This window comes from Mus musculus, chromosome 1 (assembly GCF_000001635.26).
Source record: "Mus musculus strain C57BL/6J chromosome 1, GRCm38.p6 C57BL/6J".
Lineage (NCBI taxonomy): Eukaryota > Metazoa > Chordata > Mammalia > Rodentia > Muridae > Mus > Mus musculus.
In genome coordinates, this window is record NC_000067.6 from 20,279,940 (window position 1) to 20,302,185 (window position 22,246).

The following is a 22,246-nucleotide window of genomic DNA, read 5'->3' on the forward strand; positions in this document are numbered from 1 at the left end:
AAGAATTGAGTTGGAATTTTAATGGGGATTGCATTGAATCTGTAGATTGCTTTTGGCAAGATAGCCATTTTTACAATGTTGGTCCTGCCAATCCATGAGCATGGGAGATCTTTCCATCTTCTGAGATCTTCTTTAATTTCTTTCTTCAGGGACTTGAAGTTTTTATCATACAGATCTTTCACTTCCTTCGTTAGAGTCACGCCGAGATATTTTATATTATTTGTGGCTATTGAGAAGGGTGTTGTTTCCCTAATTTCTTTCTCAGCCTGTTTATTCTTTGTGTAGAGAAAGGCCATTGACTTGTTTGAGTTAATTTTATATCCAGCTACTTCACCGAAGCTGTTTATCAGGTTTAGGAGTTCTCTGTTGGAATTTTTAGGGTCACTTATATATACTATCATATCATCTGCAAAAAGTGATATTTTGACTTCCTCTTTTCCAATTTGTATCCCCTTGATCTCCTTTTGTTGTCGAATTGCTCTGGCTAATACTTCAAGTACTATGTTGAAAAGGTAGGGAGAAAGTGGGCAGCCTTGTCTAGTCCCTGATTTTAGTGGGATTGCTTCCAGCTTCTCTCCATTTACTTTGATGTTGGCTACTGGTTTGCTGTAGATTGCTTTTATCATGTTTAGGTATTGGCCTTGAATTCCTGATCTTTCCAGAACTTTTATCATGAATGGGTGTTGGATCTTGTCAAATGCTTTTTCTGCATCTAACGAGATGATCATGTGGTTTTTGTCTTTGAGTTTGTTTATATAATGGATTACATTGATGGATTTTCGTATATTAAACCATCCCTGCATCCCTGGAATAAAACCTACTTGGTCAGGATGGATGATTGCTTTAATGTGTTCTTGGATTCGGTTAGCGAGAATTTTATTAAGGATTTTTGCATCGATGTTCATAAGAGAAATTGGTCTGAAGTTCTCTATCTTTGTTGGATCTTTCTGTGGTTTAGGTATCAGAGTAATAGTGGCTTCATAAAATGAGTTGGGTAGAATACCTTCTACTTCTATCTTGTGAAAAAGTTTGTGCAGAACTGGAGTTAGATCTTCTTTGAAGGTCTGATAGAACTCTGCACTAAACCCGTCTGGTCCTGGGCTTTTTTTGGCTGGGAGACTATTAATAACTGCTTCTATTTCTTTAGGGGATATGGGACTGTTTAGAAGGTCAACTTGATCCTGATTCAACTTTGGTACCTGGTATCTGTCCAGAAATTTGTCCATTTCGTCCAGGTTTTCCAGTTTTGTTGAGTATAGCCTTTTGTAGAAGGATCTGATGGTGTTTTGGATTTCTTCAGGATCTGTTGTTATGTCTCCCTTTTCATTTCTGATTTTGTTAATTAGGATTTTGTCCCTGTGCCCTTTAGTGAGTCTAGCTAAGGGTTTATCTATCTTGTTGATTTTCTCAAAGAACCAACTCCTCGTTTGGTTAATTCTTTGAATAGTTCTTCTTGTTTCCACTTGGTTGATTTCACCCCTGAGTTTGATTATTTCCTGCCGTCTACTCCTCTTGGGTGAATTTGCTTCCTTTTTTTCTAGAGCTTTTAGATGTGTTGTCAAGCTGCTAGTATGTGCTCTCTCCCGTTTTTTTCTTGAAGGCACTCATAGCTATGAGTTTCCCTCTTAGAAATGCTTTCATTGTGTCCCAAAGGTTTGGGTACGTTGTGGCTTCATTTTCATTAAACTCTAAAAAGTCTTTAATTTCTTTCTTTATTCCTTCCTTGACCAAGGTATCATTGAGAAGAGTGTTGTTCAGTTTCCATGTGAATGTTGGCTTTCTGTTATTTATTTTGTTATTGAAGATCAGCCTTAGTGCATGGTGATCTGATAGGATACATGGGACAATTTCAATATTTTTGAATCTGTTGAGGCCTGATTTGTGACCTATTATGTGGTCAATTTTGGAGAAGGTACCATGAGGTGCTGAGAAGAAGGTATATCCTTTTGTTTTAGGGTAAAATGTTCTGTAGATATCTGTCAGATCCATTTGTTTCATCACTTCTGTTAGTTTCAGTGTGTCCCTGTTTAGTTTCTGTTTCCATGATCTGTCCATTGGTGAAAGTGGTGTGTTGAAGTCTCCCACTATTATTGTGTGAGGCGCAATGTGTGCTTTGAGCTTTACTAAAGTTTCTTTAGTGAATGTGGCTGCTCTTGTATTTGGAGCATAGATATTCAGAATTGAGAGTTCCTCTTGGAGGATTTTACCTTTGATGAGAATGAAGTGTCCCTCCTTGTCTTTTTTGATGACTTTGGGTTGGAAGTCAATCTTATCAGATATTAGGATGGCTACTCCTGCTTGTTTCTTCATACCATTTGCTTGGAAAATTGTTTTCCAGCCTTTCATTCTGAGGTAGTGTCTATCTTTTTCTCTGAGATGAGTTTCCTGTAAGCAGCAAAATGTTGGGTCTTGTTTGTGTAGCCAGTTTGTTAGTCTATGTCTTTTTATTGGCGAGTTGAGACCATTGATGTTAAGAGATATTAAGGAAAAGTAATTGTTGCTTCCTGTTATTTTAGTTGTTAAGGGTGGCATTCTGTTCTTGTGGCTGTCTTCTTTTAGGTTTGTTGAGGGATTACCTTCTTGTTTTTTCTAGGGCGTTGTTCCCGTTCTTGTATTGGTTTTTTTCTGTTATTATCCTTTGAAGGGCTGGATTCGTGGAGAGATAATGCGTGAATTTGGTTTTGTCGTGGAATACTTTGGTTTCTCCCTCTATGATAATTGAGAGTTTGGCTGGGTATAGTAGCCTGGGCTGCAGTTTGTGTTCTCTTAGTGTCTGTATAACATCTGTCCAGGCTCTTCTGGCTTTCATAGTCTCTGGTGAAAAATCTGGTGTAATTCTGATAGGCTTGCCTTTATATGTTACTTGACCTTTTTCCCTTACTGCTTTTAGTATTCTATCTTTATTTAGTGCATTTGATGTTCTGATTATTATGTGTCGGGAGGAATTTCTTTTCTGGTCCAGTCTATTTGGAGTTCTGTAGGCTTCTTGTATGTTCATATGCATCTCATTCTTTAGATTTGGGAAGTTTTCTTCAATAATTTTGTTGAAGATGTTTGCTGGACCTTTGAGTTGAAAATCTTCATTCTCATCCACTCCTATTATCCGTACGTTTGGTCTTCTTATTGTGTCCTGGATTTCCTGGATATTTTGAGTTAGGATCTTTTTGCATTTTCCATTTTCTTTGATTGTTGTGCCGATGTTCTCTATGGAATCTTCTGCACCTGAGATTCTCTCTTCCATCTCTTGTATTCTGTTGCTGATGCTCAAATCTATGGTTCCAGATTTCTTTCCTAGGGTTTCTATCTCTAGTGTTGCCTCGCTTTGAGTTTTCTTTATTGTGTCTCCTTCCCTTTTTAGGTCTAGTATGGTTTTGTTCATTTCCATCACCTGTTTGTATGTTTTTTCCTCTTTTTCTGTAAGGACTTCTACCTGTTTGATTGTGTTTTCCTGTTTTTCTTTAAGGACTTGTAACTCTTTAGCAGTGTTCTCCTGTATTTCTTTAAGTGATTTATTAAAGTCCTTCTTGATGTCCTCTACCATCATCATGAGATATGCTTTTAAATCTAGGTCTAGGTTCTCAGGTGTGTTGGGGTTCCCTGGACTGGGCGAAGTGGGTGTGCTGGGTTCTGGTGATGGTGAGTGGTCTTGGTTCCTGTTAGTAAGATTCCTCCGTTTACCTTTCGCCATCTGGTAATCTCTGGAGTTAGTAGTTATAGTTGACTCTGTTTAGAGATTGTTCTTCTGGTGATTCTGTTACCGTCTATCAGCAGACCTGGGAGACAGATTCTCTCCTCTGAGTTTCAGTGCTCAGAGCACTCTCTGCTGGCAAGCTCTCTTACAGGGAAGGTGCGCAGATATCTTGTATTTGGACCTCCTCCTGGCCGAAGAAGAAGGCCCAAAACAGGACCTTTCTCAGACACTGTGTTGCTTTGGCAGTTCCCAGGTGGTACAGACTCTCACCTAAGCAGACTAAATTCCTAAGTTCCTTGGAGTCCCGGGACCAAGATGGCGACCGCTGCTGCTGTGGCTTAGGCCGCCTCCCCAGCCGGGTGGGCACCTGTCCTCTGGTCCGGAAGGTGGCCGGCTGTCCCCGGCCCACACAGGGTGCTGCCTCAGCGCCTCTGTGCTTCCGCCTGTTCCAGAAGCTGTCAGGTTCTCTGGCGCACCCTCTCACCTGTTCAGACTAATTTCCTAAGTTCGGCGGGTCCCGGACCAAGATGGCGACCGCTGCTGCTGTGGCTTAGGTCGCCTCCCCAGCCGGGCGGGCACCTGTCCTCCGGTCCGGAAGGTGGCCGGCTGTCCCCGGCCCACACAGGGTGCTGCCTCAGCCCCTCTGTGCTTCTGCCTGTTCCAGAGGCTGTCAGGTTCTCTGGCGCACCCTCTCACCTGTTCAGACTAATTTCCTAAGTTCGGCGGGTCCCGGACCAAGATGGCGACCGCTGCTGCTGTGGCTTAGGTCGCCTCCCCAGCCGGGCGGGCACCTGTCCTCCGGTCCGGAAGGTGGCCGGCTGTCCCCGGCCCACACAGGGTGCTGCCTCAGCCCCTCTGTGCTTCTGCCTGTTCCAGAGGCTGTCAGGTTCTCTGGCGCACCCTCTCACCTGTTCAGACTAATTTCCTAAGTTCGGCGGGTCCCGGACCAAGATGGCGACCGCTGCTGCTGTGGCTTAGGTCGCCTCCCCAGCCGGGCGGGCACCTGTCCTCTGGTCCGGAAGGTGGCCGGCTGTCCCCGGACCACACAGGGTGCTGCCTCAGTGCCTCTGTGCTTCCGCCTGTTCCAGAAGCTGTCAGGTTCTCTGGCGCACCCTCTCACCTGTTCAGACTAATTTCCTAAGTTCGGCGGGTCTCGGACCAAGATCAGATTCTTTTTTTTTAATTTAGCAATCCAGACCTTCCAGTGACTAGCACATACAAATCCATCATTCTATTCCATCCTGCCTTAACAACATGTTTCAGTTTCTGGTTACTTACTAAATCTCTATGTAGCTAATATTGCACCAAAATTCTGAGTTTTTTTGTTTTGGTTTGGTTTGGTTTGGGTTTTTTTTTGTTTTTGTTTTTGTTTTTTAGTAGTCAGCAACATACTGCTTATCTTTTCCTGGGATCTTGTGCAATAGAATGAGTTCAAGATGAGATCTTGGTAACAGTAAAATTCTATAAGAGAGAGTATTAGAAGCCAACTCTTGAGTTTGGCTATCAGGGAATGTGTGATCAAGATAAGACCCTCATCAGAGAAGTTTCTTCTTATGGTAGATGTCAGACACAGAAACTCACAAGTACACACTGTTCAGAAAGCAAAAGACTTTGAAGGACTCAGGCTAAATGGAATGCCTTTATCAAACCCCTCCACTCAAGGATCAGGGATCTGTGCAGAAGAGGAGGAAGAAAGATTGTAAGAGCCAGAGGTGGTAGACAACTCCAAGGGAAGAGCATCTTCCAGGTACAATAGGACTGACCTACATATGAACTCACAGACTGTGACAGCACACACTCTTGGGTGTGCTGGACATGTTTAAACTAAGTAAACTCTCAGCAGTGAAAAAAGGAGGTAGACACAAAGTCCAACCCCTTAGCAGGAAGCTATTTGTGATCAATACCCACTGAAAAATGGAAAATTCATTTTCTCCAAAGGAGTGTCACTAGGTGTATCAACCACATGCCAATGCAAGTCCCATGACCAGAAATAATTAAATAGACACAATTCAAACTTCATCTCTTCCTCTTTCCCATCCCTCCTTTTCTCCTTCCCTCTCTCCCTCCCCCTCTTTTCTCTCTTTCTCTCTGTTCCTCCCTCTCCCTCCTTTCTTCTTTCTCTCCCTCCCCCTCTCTGCCTCCCTGCCCAATCTCAATGTATACTTTTGGTTTGATTTTGTTTTGGGACATTTTAGTCTCCTGAAACGGAGTGAGGGAGAAATAAAGTGAGGATCCAAAAGGGAGGGAGGGAAAATGAAGTTGGATGGGTGGGGGGAAATGGGAAGAATTGTGAGGGGGGAAAGAATATGATCAAAATATATAGCATGAAAAAATGTTAAATAGAAAAATAGAGTGGTCCCAGTGTAGTTGTTGAAGTAGAACCCATACTACAGGGGACTGGGGGACACACTGGAGGTAAAGAAAGGTAGAGGTCAGGACTCGGCATCCTAAAGCTCATTGCATTTAGCACTAGAGACTGTCTTTGGTCTTCTCCCAACCCTTTAGATCATATTTGATGAGGACCGTCATTTGAATCCTCATCTTACTTCCCTATAAAAATGGGTTCGACAGCAGCAGCCCAAATTTGACGTGGTCTCGCATAATATATATCAGGCAAATATTGTATCTACTTAACACTTCATTAACTTCATCCCAATTTCTGTAGCTCTACATGGAGGAAGCTGATCTTTTGAGACGCTTCCATGACCAATAACAGCAAAAAGGAGATTTAAATTGATTTCTTGGCACAAGACTTAAAATTTCTTGTCCATAATATTCTCAAAATAACCACCACAATTCTGTGCACTCAGCAGACTCTCTATTAGTGTGTCAATGGAGGGACTCTTCACAGCATATTAATAAAAGTTTCAACTGCATTACATACTTATATTGAACCTTGTAATGAATCAACACATATTAATTCATATTCATTAATCATATACCTTTACAATAATTAATTGTATTGATTTATACAGAATGGTTTATTAAATAAAATGTACTTTCACATCTTAAATTTACTATTAGACTTTATATTCTATATCATGGAAGTCAAGGCACTCCTAGCAATCCTCTCATATGAAATATATTAGGTATACTGATTCTGTGCTTTCTTATACATTATAATGCTTTTCTGTCCTAAATTGTTTAAGAGCAGAAAACCGGCTATAGAGTTTAATTCCATGTGTAAATTAACCTATATCTACCTAAATAATATAAGTATATTAGGGACAACGTGGCATAGCAAAAGGAATACAGGACTGAGTTCAGATATATGAGGTCTTCCCTAGGCTCAACCATTGACTGCAGATATGACAACATGAACTGTTTAATCTCTCAGCATCCCATGTAGTCCCAGATACCCTAGAGGACCCTGGCACAAGACAGCATTTCCAACTGGTATGAACCTATCACATAGAGACTTGCGCACTTTTGTGGAATTTGGGGACAGGATTTTCAGAGAGAAAAGAATTTGGTGACACTTTTTTTTCCCCTTGGTAATAGTTATTTAAAAGGAAAGCAAATTAATTACTTCTTTATTTATTTGACATCCTCTGGAGACAATAAGGCATCATAAAAGTAAGAACCATTCTTTCTTGCTCACCATTGTTAAACACACACACACACACACACACTACACACTACACACACACACACACATTACACACTACACACCACACACACACACACACAGTACACACTACACGCACATATGCCATATAGATGGGCAATCAATCAACCAGGAATTTTGAAGCACCTAATGGAATATAGGTGGAAAGTGTAAAGAATTAAATGCATTCATAGCATGGAAACCACTGTGAAATCGGTCTTAGCTGCACTCGTCATAGCACAAAAAGCATGGAGCAGAAACCCAAGGTCCTTCTCTTAATTTAGTGTAGTAACTTTACCTCGTCTACTTTTTAATTGAAAAGGAAGAATTTGAATAGTTTTGATGAGTGTGACTCTTGTCTGACATAACACAAATATTCCCCTGAAAATCAAAGGGAAACCCAGCCTTTGAAAGGCTTTATCCCTCCTGCAAATGTACAGTTAAACTGGCTCACAATAAACAAAAACAAACTAAGACATACATTAAAAGGTGGTTATGAGATGTTTAGTCTTGGAGAATTCGGCTTCTTTTGAGTTAGCAGGATCTCACAGAACCATCTGACTTCTGGGGAGGGTTTGTTTATTCTGATTTCCTAAAATTACCAGGAACAATTAAAGTTTAGAGATACCCTGGATTTTTCTCTCCATTTGGAGGGTGCCTAATGGCCCATCTGCAGATCTGGAGTCCTGTGTGCACATATGGCTCATAATTTATGAGATGTGCTTATTTACATGTTACAATTCTTACTTTCTATTGCTTTGAAAACTAAATGCATCCTTATATCTTCCCTTGACATGCAGACATATATTAATTGGAGGACAACACAGCAGAGAGCTGTCAGGTGCAAAAGCAGGAGAGCTGATGCTTGCCTGGTTATAAACAAAGAAGCAGAGGGCTATATAGAACCAACGGAGCCCATTCTGCTCTGCTGGACATTCTCTTCAGTGTTTATACTCACCTGAAACACTTGGAGGTACACCAGGCTTCAGTTGGAGAAATACCTTAACTTGACCTTCACCTGAAACTTAACATTAAAAAAAAAAAATGAGTGTGACATAATATACTACATACAGGCAAGAATGATGGTGTTGTGTTTTATTCTTCATACACACCCCCAAAAGAACAGAAATGAAAGAAAAGGACTTCTTGCTAATTAATTTAACACTTGATTTCTACCATTTTATTTAGTTTGATTTGGGTTGATTACACGTAATTGCAGAGAGGTTCACATAAGCCGTGTGGGAGGAAAATACTTTAGTCATGTGCTCTGTGGAGACCACTGGTGTCCAGCAGGCATACCCCATCTTCTATGTCCACAGTTTGGTGGGCTCGGTTGTCTCACATGTGTCCTTTTCACCAACAGAGTTTAGATCACCCATGAAATGTATTTGCTTTACCTTTTTGCCAAACAAATTGTCCTTTTAATGAAGGGTTTTTTTTTTCTCCCTCACCCTACTCCCCCCTTTCTCCTCCCTTCTTCTAAACCAACTAAGCACATTTAAAAGGCCTGGGGTTCATTAATTTTAAGTGTTCAATAAATTAGTGGAAATAATCAAAAGGCCTGATTCTTTCTGATAATGACAATTTGATGTCTGTATAAACCAGTAGATTAAGCTGGGAACATATGCTCCTTTGACAAGAGAGGTTGCTATAATTAAATAGTGAATGCATCTACAAGGTGCTCTCATGCCTGATTAATTAGTAATCAGGTGCACGAACTCTATCTTTCTAGTAACACCTTGTCTCTTATTGGTTAATTACCTTTCTGCCTTATACAATGTCATGCAGACCAGTGTCTCCCATCACTGGAGGACCAAATGCAGATGTAGGCTGCAGCCTCAGGGTCTTGGTCAAATTCATGCTCTCTGTTATTGTTTTACTAGGACCCTAAACTCTTTCTCCCGTCACAGATGGGACAGAACAAATGTCATTCTTTTTCATTAGATTAGAACAGTAGAGAGAAAATTACTCAAGAGACCTAAGAAGAGATCTCTCTGGTTCTTCTACTCAGGTTTTCTTCCTTTTCTCGTGATGTTCAACTATAAAATACATTGGTTTTCTCTTTATATCATCACATCTAAAACCAGGTACATTGGCCAACATACTCTTGATATGTTCCGTCTGTGTGTGTATATACATATGTGCATGTATTCGTGTATATGGAGGGGGCAATGCATTCATGAGTATATCAATGCATGTGTAGAAGACAGACATAGCCTCAAGTACTCATTCTCACTTTGTGCATTGCTTAATACAAGGAATCTTGAATAAAGCTGCATAGGTCATGCTAACTAACCTATGAGCTTTTGGGAAATGCTGCCTCTCCCTGTCATCTTACCATAGGAACCCTGGGAGGTATAACACAAACATGTACTATATGTCTGGTTTTTATTCTACTTCTGCAGATTTACACTTGGTCTTTAAGCTTGGATGGCCAGAGTTTCATGCACTGAGCCGTCTCCCTAGGCTAAAATCTTCCTCTGAATGAGCATTTCTATGACCTTCCAGAAATTATAATTTACTTCTTGTTGTATATTCATGCATTCATCTTCCCACATCCTACCCTCCCTCCCCCCCCCCTCATTAATGGAGCTGGACAGTACTTCATTGGTTAAAAGCACTAACTTCTCTTTCAGAGGACCCCAGTTCCAATCCTGACACCCATATTGAGGAGTTGCCTATAACTCCAGCTCCAAAGGATCTAATGCCCTCTTCTGGTCTCTGTAAGCACTGCACTTGAATGAATAAACCTATACACACAGGCACACACATGTACACATTAGTACTAATAAAATAAAAAATAATTTTAAAAAATTAAGTCAAAGATCTTGTATTCCGGGTCCCTCAGAAAACCAGTCTGCGTAGCTGAGAGTGCGAACTGCAGAAGCAACACAGCTTCTGGGAAAGGCAGAAGTGACACAGCTTCTGGGACAGACCCCATTTTGGGCTCCAGACATCTGGACACCTTTCCCCAACAGAGGAGAGGTGTCTGCCTAGGAGGGCTCTGACTGCCAGAGCAGGTGAGAGAGCCATCTTGTGTCCTGTGTCCCTCTGATATCAGTCTGGGCAGGTGAGAGTGTAGACTGCAGAGGCAACACATCTTTTGGGACAGGCCCTGTTTTGGGCCTTCATCTTCAGCCAGGAGGCAGGTCTGAATGCCAGACCTCTGTGCACCTTCCCTGCAAGAGAAGAGTTTGTCTGCAGAGAGTTCTCTGACTACTGAGACTCAGGAGAGAGCTGAACTCCCAGGTCAGCTGACAGAGGCTAACAGAATCACAAGAGGATCAAGCTCCAACCAAAGACATCGATAACAACTAATGCCAGAGATTACCAGATGGTGAAAGGCAAACATAAGAATCTTAATAACAGAAACCAAGACCAATAACCATCATCAGAACCCAGCATTCCCACCTCAGCCAATCCTGGATACACCACCAAACCAGAAAAGCTAGACTCGGATTTAAAATCATATCTTATGATGCTAGTAGAGGACTTTGCAAGGGCATTAATACACTTAAAGAAATACAGGAGAACACTGCCAAAGAGGTACAAGTCCTTAAATAATTACAGGAAAACACAACCAAACAGGTGATAGAATTGAACAAAACCATCCAAGACTTAAAAGGGAAGTAGAAACAATAAAGAAAACGCAAAGTGAGACAACTCTGGAGATAGAAACCTTAGGAAAGAAATCAGGAACCATAGATGTGAGCATCAGCAACAGAAAACAAGAGATGGAAGAGAGAATCTCAGATGCACAAGGTTCCATAGAGAACATGGATGGGGCAATCAAAGAAAGTGCAAAATGCAAAAAGATCCTAACTCAAAACATCCAGGAAATCCAGGACACAATGAGAAGACCAAACCTACGGATAGTAGGAGTAGATGAGAATGAAGATTTTCAACTTAAAGGGCCAGCAAATATCTTCAAAAAATTATAGAAGAAAACTTCCTTAACCTAAAGAAAGAGATGCCCATGAACATACAAGAAGCCTACAGAACTCCAAATAGACTGAACCAGAAAAGAAATTCCTCCCGACACATAATAGTCAGAACAACAAATGCACTAAATAAAGGTAGAATATTAAAAGCAGTAACGGAAAAGGGTTAAGTAACATATAAAGGCAGGCCTATTAGAATTACTCCAGACTTCTCACCAGAGACTATGAAAGCCAGAAGATCATGGACAGATGTTATACAGACACCAAGAGAACACAAATGCCATCCCAGGCTACTATACCCAACAAAACTCTCAATTACCATAGATGGAGAAACCAAAGTATTCCATGATAAAAACCAAATTCACACAATATCTTTCCATGAACCCAGGCCTTCAAAGGTTAATAAAGGGAAAACACCAACACAAGGACAGAAACTATACTCTAGAAAAAGCAAGAAAGTAATCCTTCAATACCCTAAATGAAGACAGCTGCAAGAACAGAATCCCAACTTTAACAACAAAAATAACAGGAAGCAACAATTACTTTTCTTTAATTTCTCTAACATCAATGGACTCAATTTCCCCAATAAAAAGACATAGACTAACAGACTGGATACACAAACAGGACCCAACATTTTGCTGCTTACATGAAACCTACCTCAGGGAAAAAAAAAAACAAAACTGGAAAACAATTTTTCAAGCTAACTGTCTGAAGAAACAAGCTGGAGTAGCCATTCAAATATCGAATAAATTCAATTTCCAACCCAAAGTTATCAAAAAAGACAAGAAGGGGTACTTCATATGCATCAAAGGTAAAATCATCCAAGATGAACTCTCAATTCTGAATATCTATGCTCCAAATGCAAGGGCAGCCAAATCCATTAAAGAAACTTTAGTAAAGCTCAAAGCACTCATTGCACCTCACACAGTAATGGTGGGAGACTTCAACACCCCACTCTCACCAATGGACAGATCCTGGAAACAGCAACTAAACAGAGACACATGGACACTAAGAGAAGTTATGAAACAAATGGATTTAATAGATTGCTATAGAACATTTTATCCTAAAACAAAAGGATATACCTTCTTCGCAGCATCACATGGTACCTCTTCCAAAACTGACCATATAATTGGTCACAAAACAGGTCTCTGCAGATACAAATATATTGAAATTATCCCATGTATCCTATCTGATCACCTATTAAACCATCCCTGCATCCCAAGGATGAAGCCTACTTAGTCATGATGGATGATCGTTTTGATGCGTTCTTGGATTTGTCCACATGATCATCTCATTAGATTCTAAGAAAGCATTTCACAAAATCCAACACACCTTCATGATAAAAGTCTTGGAAAGATCAGGAATTCAAGGCCTATATCTAAACATATTAAAAGCAATCTACAGCAAAACAATGGCCAACATCAAACTAAATGGAGAGAAACTAGAAACAATCCCACTAAAATCAGGGACTAGGCTGATCTTCAATGACAGCATAAATAATAGAAAGCCAACATTCACGTGGAAACTGAACAACACTCTACTCAATGATTCCTTGGTCAGGGATGAAATAAAGAAGGAAATTAAGGACTTTTTAGAGTTTAATGAAAATGAAGCCACAACATACCCAAACTTATGGGACACAATAAGAGGAAAACTCATAGCCCTGAGTGCCTCCAAAAAGAAACTAGAGAGAGCACACACTAGCAGCTTGACAACACACCTAAAAGCTCTAGAACAAAAGGAGGCAAATTCACTCAAGAGGAGTAGAAGGCAGGGAATAATCAAACTCGGGGCTGAAATCAACCAAATGGAAACAAAAAGAACTATTCAAAGAATCAACAAAACCAGGAGCTGGTTCTTTGAGAAAATCAACAAGATAGAATAACCTTTAGCCAGAGGGCACAGGGACAGCATCCTATTTAACAAAATCAGAAATGAAAAAGGAGACATAACAACAGAACACGAGGAAATCCAAAACATCATCAGCTCCTTCTACAAAGGCTATACTCAACAAACTGGAAAATCTGGATAAAATGGACAACTTCCTAGACAGATACCAGGTACCAAATATAAATCAGTATCAGATTAATGATCTAAACAGTCCCATTTCCCCTAAAGAAATAGAAGCAGTCATCAATATTCTCCCAATCAAAAAAAGCCCAGGACCAGATGGGTTTAGTGCAGAGTTCTATCAGACCTTCAAAGAAGATCTAATTCCAACACTTCTCAAACTATTCCACGAAACAGAAGCAGAAGGTACTCTACGAAATCTATGAAGTCACAATTACACTGATATCTAAACCACACAAAGATCCAACAAAGAAAGAGAACTTCAGACCAATTTCCCTCATGAATATCGATGCAAAAATACTCAATAAAATCCTTGAAACAAATCCAAGAACACATCAAAACGATCATCCATCATGACCAAGTAGGCTTCATCCTAGGGATGCAGGAATGGTTTAATATATGTAAATCCATCAACTTAATCCACTATATGAAAAAACTCAAAAGACGAAAACCACATGATCATCTCCTTAAATTCTAAGAAAGCATTTCACAAAATCCAACACACTTTCATGATAAAAGTCTTGGAAAGATCAGGAATTCAGGCCTATATCTAAACATATTAAAAGAAATCTACAGCAAAACAATGACCAACATCAAACTAAATTTAAAGAAACTAGAAACAATCCCACTAAAATCAGGGACTAGACAAGGCTGCCCACTTTCTCCCTCCCTATTCAATATAGTATGTGAAGTCCTAGCCAGAGCAATTCGACAACAAAAGGAGATCAAGGGGATTCAAATTGGAAAGGAAGAAGTCAAAATATCACTACTTGTAGATAATATAATAGTATATATAAGTGACCCTAAAAATTCCACCAGAGAACTCTTAAACCTGATAAACAGCTTCAGTGTAGTACTTGGATATAAAATTAACTCAAACAAATCAATGGCCTTTCTCTACACAAAGGATAAAGAGGCTGAGAAACAAATTAGGGAAACAACACCTTTCACAATAGTCACAAATAATATAAAATACCTTGGTGTGACTCTAAACAGAAATGAAAGATCTGTATGACAAGAATTTCAACTCTGAAGAAAGAATGAAGAAGATCTCAGAAGATGGAAAGATCTTCCATGCTCATGGATTGGCAGGATTAATATAGTCAAAATGGCTATCCTGCTGAAAGCAAACTACAGATTCAATACAATCCCCATCAAAATTCCAACTCAATTCTTCACTGAGTTAGAAAGGGCAATTTGCAAATTCATCTGGAATAACAAAAAACCTAGGGTAGCAAAAACTATCCTCAACAATAAAAGAACCTCTGGTGGAATCACCATGCCTGACATTTAGTTGTACTACAGAGCAATCGTAATAATAAAAACTGCATGGACTGCTACAGCAACAGACAGGTAGATCAATGGAATAGAATTGAAGACCCAAAAATGAATTCACACACCTATGGTCACTTAATCTTTGACAAGGGAGCTTAAACCATCCAGTGGAAAAAAGACAGCATTTTCAACAAGTTGTACTGGCACAACTGGCGATTATTATGTAGAAGAGTGCAAATTGATCCATTCTTATGGTTTTTTTGTTTTTTTGTTTTTTTTTTGTTTTTTTTAGTGTTGGGCAATATGACTTTATTGAAGAAGAAAAGTCTATTTTCAATGCTGTGATGAGATTAAAAGACCTTGTCTACACAGCACCAGATACTAGTTGTGCTTTCTTTTTTTTTTAACATTTAGTATTTTTTTATTATGTATTTTCCTCAATTACATTTCCAATGCTATCCCAAAAGTCCCCCATACCCTCCCCGCCACCCCCCGACTTCCCTACCCACCCATTCCCATTTTTTTTTTTTTGGCCCTGGCATTCCCCTGTACTGGGGCATATAAAGTTAGTGTGTCCAATGGGCCTCTCTTTCCAGTGATGGCCGTCTAGGCCATCTTTTGATACATATGCAGCTAGAGTCAAGAGCTCCGGGGTACTGGTTAGTTCAGAATGTTGTTCCACCTATAGGGTTGCAGATCCCTTATGTTCTTGTACAAAGCTCAAGTCTAAGTGGATCAAAGAACTCCACATAAAACCAGACACACTGAAATTTATAGAGGAGTGGGGAAAGGCCTCGAAAATATGGGCACAGAGGAAAAATTCTTGAACAGAACAGCAGTGGCTTTTGCTATAAGGTCAAGAATTGACAAATGGGACCTCATAAAATTGCAAAGCTTCTGTAAGGCAAAACATACTGTCAATAAGACAAAAAGGCCACCAACTGATTGGGAAAGGATCTTTACCAACCCTAAATCTGATAGGGGACTAATATCCAATATATAAAAAGAGCTCAAGAAGATGGACTCCAGAAATCCAAGTAAGCACATTAAAAATGGAGTACAGAGCTAAACAAGGAATTCTCAACTGAGGAATACTGAATGGCTGAAAAGCACCTAAAAAAATGTTCAACATCCTTAATCATCAGGGAAATGCAAATCAAAACAACCCTGAGATTCCATCTCATATGAGTCAGAATGGCTAAGATCAAAAAATTCAGGTGACAGCAGATGCTGGTGAGGATGTGGAGAAAGAGGAACACTCCTCCATTGCTGGTGGGATTGCAGGCTTGTACAACAGCTCTGGAAATCAGTCTGGCGGTTCCTCAGAAAATTGGACATAGTACTACTGGAAGATCCAGCAATACCTCTCCTGGGCATATACCCAGAAGATGTTGCAACTGGTAATAAGGACGCATGCTCCAATATGTTCATAGCAGCCTTATTTATAATAGCCAGAAGCTGGAAAGAACCCAGATGTCTCTCAACAGAGGAATAGATACAGAAAATGTGGTACATTTACACAATAAAGTACTACTCAGCTATTAAAAACAATGAATTTATGAAATTCTTGGGCAAATGGATGTATCTGGAGGATATCATCTGAGAGTGGTAACCCAATCACAAAAAAGTCACTAGATATACAATCACTGATAAGTGGATATTAGCCCAGGAACTTAGAATACCAAAGATATAATTTGTAAAACACAAGAAAATCAAGAAGAAGGAAGACCAACATGTGGATACTTCATCCCTCCTTAGAACAGGGAACAAAATACCCATGAAAGGAGTTACAGAGACAAAGTTTGGAGCTAAGAAGAAAGCATGGACTATCTAGAGTCTAACCCATCTGGGGATCCATCCCATAATCAGCCACCAAATGCAGACAGTATTGTATATGCCAGCAAGATTTTGCTGAAGGGACGTGATATAGCTATCTCTTGTGAGGCTATGCCAGTGCCTGGAAAATACAGAAGTGGATGCTCACAGTCATCTATAGGATGGAACACAGGGCCCCAATGGAGGAACTAGAGAAAGTACCCAAGGAGCTGAAGGGGTCTGCAACCCTATAGGTGGAACAACAGTATGAAATAATCAGGACACCCAAAGCTCATGTCTCTAGCTGCATATGTAACAGAAGATGGCCTAGTTGGCCATCACTGGGAAGAGAAGCCCCTAGGTCTTGCAAACATTATATGCCCCAGTACAGGGGAAGGCCATGGCCAAGATATGGGAGTAGGTGGGTAGGGGAGCAGGTCGGGGGAGGGTATAGGGCACCTTCGGGATAGCATTTGAAATGTAAATAAAGAAAATATCTATTAAAATAAAATAAAAATTAAGTCACCATCTCACCTTTTATTTTTCTAACATTCACATATTCAGTTCTGTTCACATTGTCTTTCTCTTTGATATGAAAAGCTACTGCTAACTCCATATCGTAATATTAACCTAGTTTGTTTTCAATTCAATAACTAATAATTGCATGTCAACTGCTAATTTAGGATAGTATCAGTAACTAACATTATCTGTACATTTTTGTTTTGTTTTGTTTTGTTTTGTTTTGTTTTGTTTTACAATGTTGAGGCACCAACCAAATTCTCCTGAATGCAGGACAGCCACAATGCCACTGAAATACACTCATACTCACTGGAAATACTCTTTATTTTATTTTATTTTATTTTATTTTATTTTATTTTATTTTTTCCTGAGACAGGGTTTCTCTGTGTAGCCCTGGCTGTCTTGGAACTTGCTCTGTAGACCAGGCTGTCCTCGAACTCAGAAATTTGCCTGCCTCTGCCTCCCAAGTGCTGGGATTCAGGACATTCCCCAACACGCCCGGCTAGGAAATACTCTTTTAAAAGAGATTTTCTCATGTACTCCTGAAGCTTAATACTTCTGGGAGTGTAGTTTTGTTTTGTTTTGTTTTGTTTTGTTTTGTTTTGTTTTGTTTTGTTTTGTTTTGTTTTGTTTTCTCATGTGCTGATTTACAAAATGGTTACACAGATTAGACTGCAGGAAGGTTTTCTGCTCACTCATAGATGCAAAAGAATAGTAAGCCATAGTAGTAATGGTATGAATGATAATAGTATTTGTTTTTAGTGAAATGAAAGGGGAAAATATGGACAAACTATCATCAAGAAACATTCAAATAAGGGCAAAGATACAATGCCTTTCTGTAAGAGCTAGGCATAAAATAGGGTAACCCAATCAATCTCTAAGAAAGACAAACTAGAAAAGAAATCCCAGGAAACATCTGAAATGAGAAATGAAGGTCATTTAAATGTATTATGGAACTCATTGTTAGTTTATGCTTTCCAAACAGCACAGACTTCATGAGCCTTGCACGTGTATGCTCAGTGCATACATGATATATTTCTTATGAAACAGCCAGGGGTAAGGAAAGAAATAGTAGGCACTCATCAGAAGACTTATAAAGCTTTACAGACACTTTACAATATCAACCCCTCCCCCCCCAAAAAAAACAATAGCATAAGAGAAATAATTGGAGGAATAAAAATAATTAAAATTCTCCACATTCGCTATACCAAACCAATTAGTTAGAGGAAAAGCAACTCATGTATTCCAAAGACCTTGAGTGAAAGCAGCCACCACACATGTCCATGAACTGTGATTACCACAGAATGGCTATCATGGAATGAGCTGGGGCAGAAGGATGTACTTTTGACACATCAACCAACCCTCAAACCATTCAGCTTGTCCCCTGTTTTCCTTCGACTCTCATCCAGGGACCATTCTTAGCAGAGCAAGGCTTTCTGCCTCCATGTTCTATCCTGCACTCTTGACACATCAACCCTCAAACCATTCAGCTTGTCCCGTTTTCCTTCATCTCTCATCCAGGGACCATTCTTAGCAGAGCAAGGCTTTCTGCCTCCATGTTCTATCCTGCCAGTTCCTTACTCCACTGCACTTAAGGGATGGTGACTGAACAGCCTTTCACATCTACCTCCAGTGTGATCCCTCTACACATCTACTTCCACATCTACATGTTCACTTCCAGTGTAATTCCATACTCGAACAAACACTGCAGAGCTGAAGGTACACTGAAAACTTCTTGCCCACTTTATTAAGTATGAGAATGTCCCTTAGATAAGATTCAGAGAATCAGAGAAGGCAGAGAAAAGTTTTAAACAGTCGGGGAAAATAATCACAAGAGTCTAATTTCCCAAGCTTCCATTGTGCAGCTCCACCTGGAGCTGGCTGTAAGTATGCACATATGAGTCAGATGACAAAACCTTCTCAAACATTTCTAAGTCAGAAGAGGCAAACCAGGATGGTGCAGAATGCATGGATGCTAGACTCTCAACAGCAGAGATCTGAATCCTGACTCATCCCATTCCTACACAGGGACAACTGAGAAGTTATTCACCATTTCTGACCTTCATTCACATCACCAGAAAAGGGGGGGGGGAGCAGGAAACGTATCTGTTTTATTCGGTCATTGGGTAAAGAAATGTGAGCTAACAGTACATGGTACATAGGAAGCAAATATTAGCTGCTGCTGGTACCACAATCACAGCATCCCCATCGTTCCTGGTCCCACCTTAAGAGGCTCCAGACATTGCTTTCACTTGAGTTGCTCTTTCCACAGCTGCACCTCTTCAAGGGGGATCAATAGTATTATACAACTTAAAGAGATCTGCTTAATTTTGCTAAGTGTTTTAACTTCAACAAACTGTGACTATGAAGTGTCGTTTCCATTTTGAATAAAGAGAAGAAGGGATGAAAACCATTAAATAGTACAGGTATTGACTTGGGAAGAGTTTAAAGGCTTCATCCAAGCTGTGATATTGTGCATATGCTTTCTCCATGTTTGTATCTTCCAACTTTGTATTTGTAATATGTGGGTGGCTAATCATCCTTGTTTATAAGTGAAGTCCCATTGTTGATCCTTCCCAGATTGTAGGAACTGGTCTTCAAACACAGTCTTAGGGTCACTGGATACCAAGTTGTCCTGGTAAATGCTATATGATGTAAGCCTCCTATAAATAGAAGCATCTAAGAGAAAGAGGGGTGTGGGTTTGTTTTCAAGAAAATGCCTCCTGGAAAGAAAAAAGAGAAGACAACTATACAACTATACAGAAGTACCCAATAACTTAGTGTGCTGTGCCTGGCGACTCTTGTCCTGTCTGGGGTCTTAGGAAAGAGAGAAAAAAAAGTACCCTTCATTCTGCTCTTAAGCAAGTTTTGATGTTTTGGAAGGGAAAGTAAACATCTATCTATTCTAGAAGAATCAGTGTGGCAGTGCCCTCCGAGGGCACCCCTAGGGGAGTTGTTATATTTGGTTCTCACTCCATGTTCCCATTTTAGCTGCTATGCCTGCTGTATCCATCTCTTCTCTTAGAATATGCCTCACATTCCTTCCCTGAGCCCAGAACTTGACCTCAGGCCCAAGAGGTTGATGTCTTCTGATTTAGCTGTAGAAAGCACTTGCTTATCAAAAGGTATGATTCTTTTGCTTGACGTCAGCATCACTAAGAAGCTATGAAAGTCACATTTGCCCTCATGACACATGAACCTTTAAGGGTCCTTAAGGAAATAGAGGAAAATTCTAGGTTAGAGCCTTCGCCTAACCCTAGTGATATTCACTCATGAGTAGCTGATATTATTTTTTTAATAATTTAATCAAGACTGACAGATATGTCTGCATTAATCATAGTCCTGAGAGTTAGCTCATTAAACCTTCTTAATTAACATAGAGAACAGTAACAATTATGAGTCTGACTTGGAAAAATGTGTACCACACATGTATGGAGGCATTTGCAATATCTAGGGCCCTCTTGAAGACGAAAAAATATTCCCGAGGGACCTGCAAATGAGTATTCTGTTTACTCATGAGGAAAAATCTTAAAAAATTACTATTTACAAAATTATATAACTTCTCTTTGACTCTCCCAACAACAGTCTGCATTTGAGAACAGGTTTTCTTGTCAACTAAGGAGAGTAACTCTGGTGGAAAAGAAAAGAAAAATAAAAAAACACATGAGTTCAGAACAGTCATGAGAAGAAACCAGACAAAACTTTGCAAGGCACAGTCTCATGCCCAAATGCACATGTAACAACGATTTTATTAACATAATATATCTTCTTTCAATGATTATTGACTTTCAAGGTATTGTACAAAGAAAAAAGCATCCCATTGATTTCCATGCTTTTAGGATTCATATTGCATAGGAGAAAGTTCTGTTTTTAAAATACAACAGCTTACGAGTTGATTTTAAATATTAAGCAAATAATACAGAAGGCATGAGAAAGCATACTGAAAAAGCCAAGTGTGATGGCTCACACCTGTGATCCTAGGTCTCAGGACCAAGGACAGCTGAGCTGGCAACAAAAGGACAAGGAAATGTGACAAGAGACCAAGGGGAATTGGCCACATATCTAAAATTTAAGAAGCATGGTGTCAGCTAAACTGTACTGGGTGTCCTTACAGATAGAGAAGAATTGATTTGCCAAGGTAGTTATTCAACCTTAGATTTTGAATAGAAAGCAGGGGGCTGGAAAATAGAAGGCACTGAATTCACGTCAGAACAGCTATACTGGAATACCTGTGACGTATGTCCCTTATGTTCTACCACTTAGCATTAGGAAGAATTATCTTTCTAACTGTCCTTTCTAAAATGTCTGTGACAACTCATCTAAATTTGTCTCTCCTCCTTTCCTCCTCGATAAATCATTCTCTCTCCATTTCTCCCTCTCCCTCCTCCCTCCTCCCTCCTCCCTCCTCCCTCCCTTTCTGATTTTTTTCTTTTGCAACCGAAGCTTCTAACCAAGAAGCAAAGAATCTCTTTTCCTGCCCCAAGTTCCTGTTCCAGTATGGAGTTTAAAAAAAAAAAAAAAACATGAAGGTTAGTGCATTTCCAAGTCAGTCGCCTACATTAATGGCAAAGTCCTTTGGGATCTTTGAGGAATGAGGTTTTCTATAAGAATGTAAATGAATTTATTAACTTGAATGCTATAGATTGCCTTAGAGGTCTTCTGCATTGGGGTGTATGACAGCATTATGAAAGATTATGATTCTGCTCCTTCTAGAGATGTTCCTAAGAGCTCTGGAGAGCAGTTCAATCCTGTCTCTATATCCTCACAGGAGCCCTTCTCCAGGAGGTTCATGGTATCTTCAGACCCACAGAAGCAGAGAGGAGTCCATACAGCAGCCAGTGCCCCACTGCTTTGAAAATAGGAAAATTACAAAGCAATTATGGTCATGAACCTAGCCTGGAACTCAATAAAGCATCATTATTTGGGGGGTCTTTCATGCCAGTAGCCAGATTTCTGGGGCATCTGTGCGGTGTGATTTGAGTCCCCCAAAGAAACCTGGCATGCACAACAAAATCCATCTGTCCTTCTACCCACGTCATGCTTGCTTTCACAGAACACAACCCCCAGATCCTCAACACATAGACATCCTTTATCTTGGTGAAGGGACCATTTGGACACATATACTGGTTGCTCTGCCAAGATATGTTTTGGTTTTGTTTTCTCTCCGATAAGAAGGTGGTGGCATAGGAGCCTCTGAGCCTTGCAGGTGTACCTTCAGCTGCTGCCTCACACAATGTCCCAGAGCCCCAGTGTGGGAGCTGTGTCTGCTTTGCTGGGGAGGGGGGGGGGGCTGTGTGAATTGAGGACAACTGTGAATGACAAAGCATC

General features: G+C 40.1%; 1 protein-coding gene across 3 annotated transcripts in view; it reads right to left on the bottom strand.

Annotated features, from left to right (window-relative positions):
• The window catches only part of Pkhd1 (polycystic kidney and hepatic disease 1), a 560,304-nt gene that overhangs the window by 222,161 nt on the left and 315,897 nt on the right, over positions 1-22,246 (bottom strand). For all 3 annotated transcript variants that reach the window (NM_153179.3, XM_011238384.3, XM_006495521.2), the window contains exon 51: positions 8,257-8,322. In NM_153179.3, the coding sequence (NP_694819.2) occupies positions 8,257-8,322 (66 nt within the window). The remainder of the gene's footprint in view (positions 1-8,256; positions 8,323-22,246) is intronic.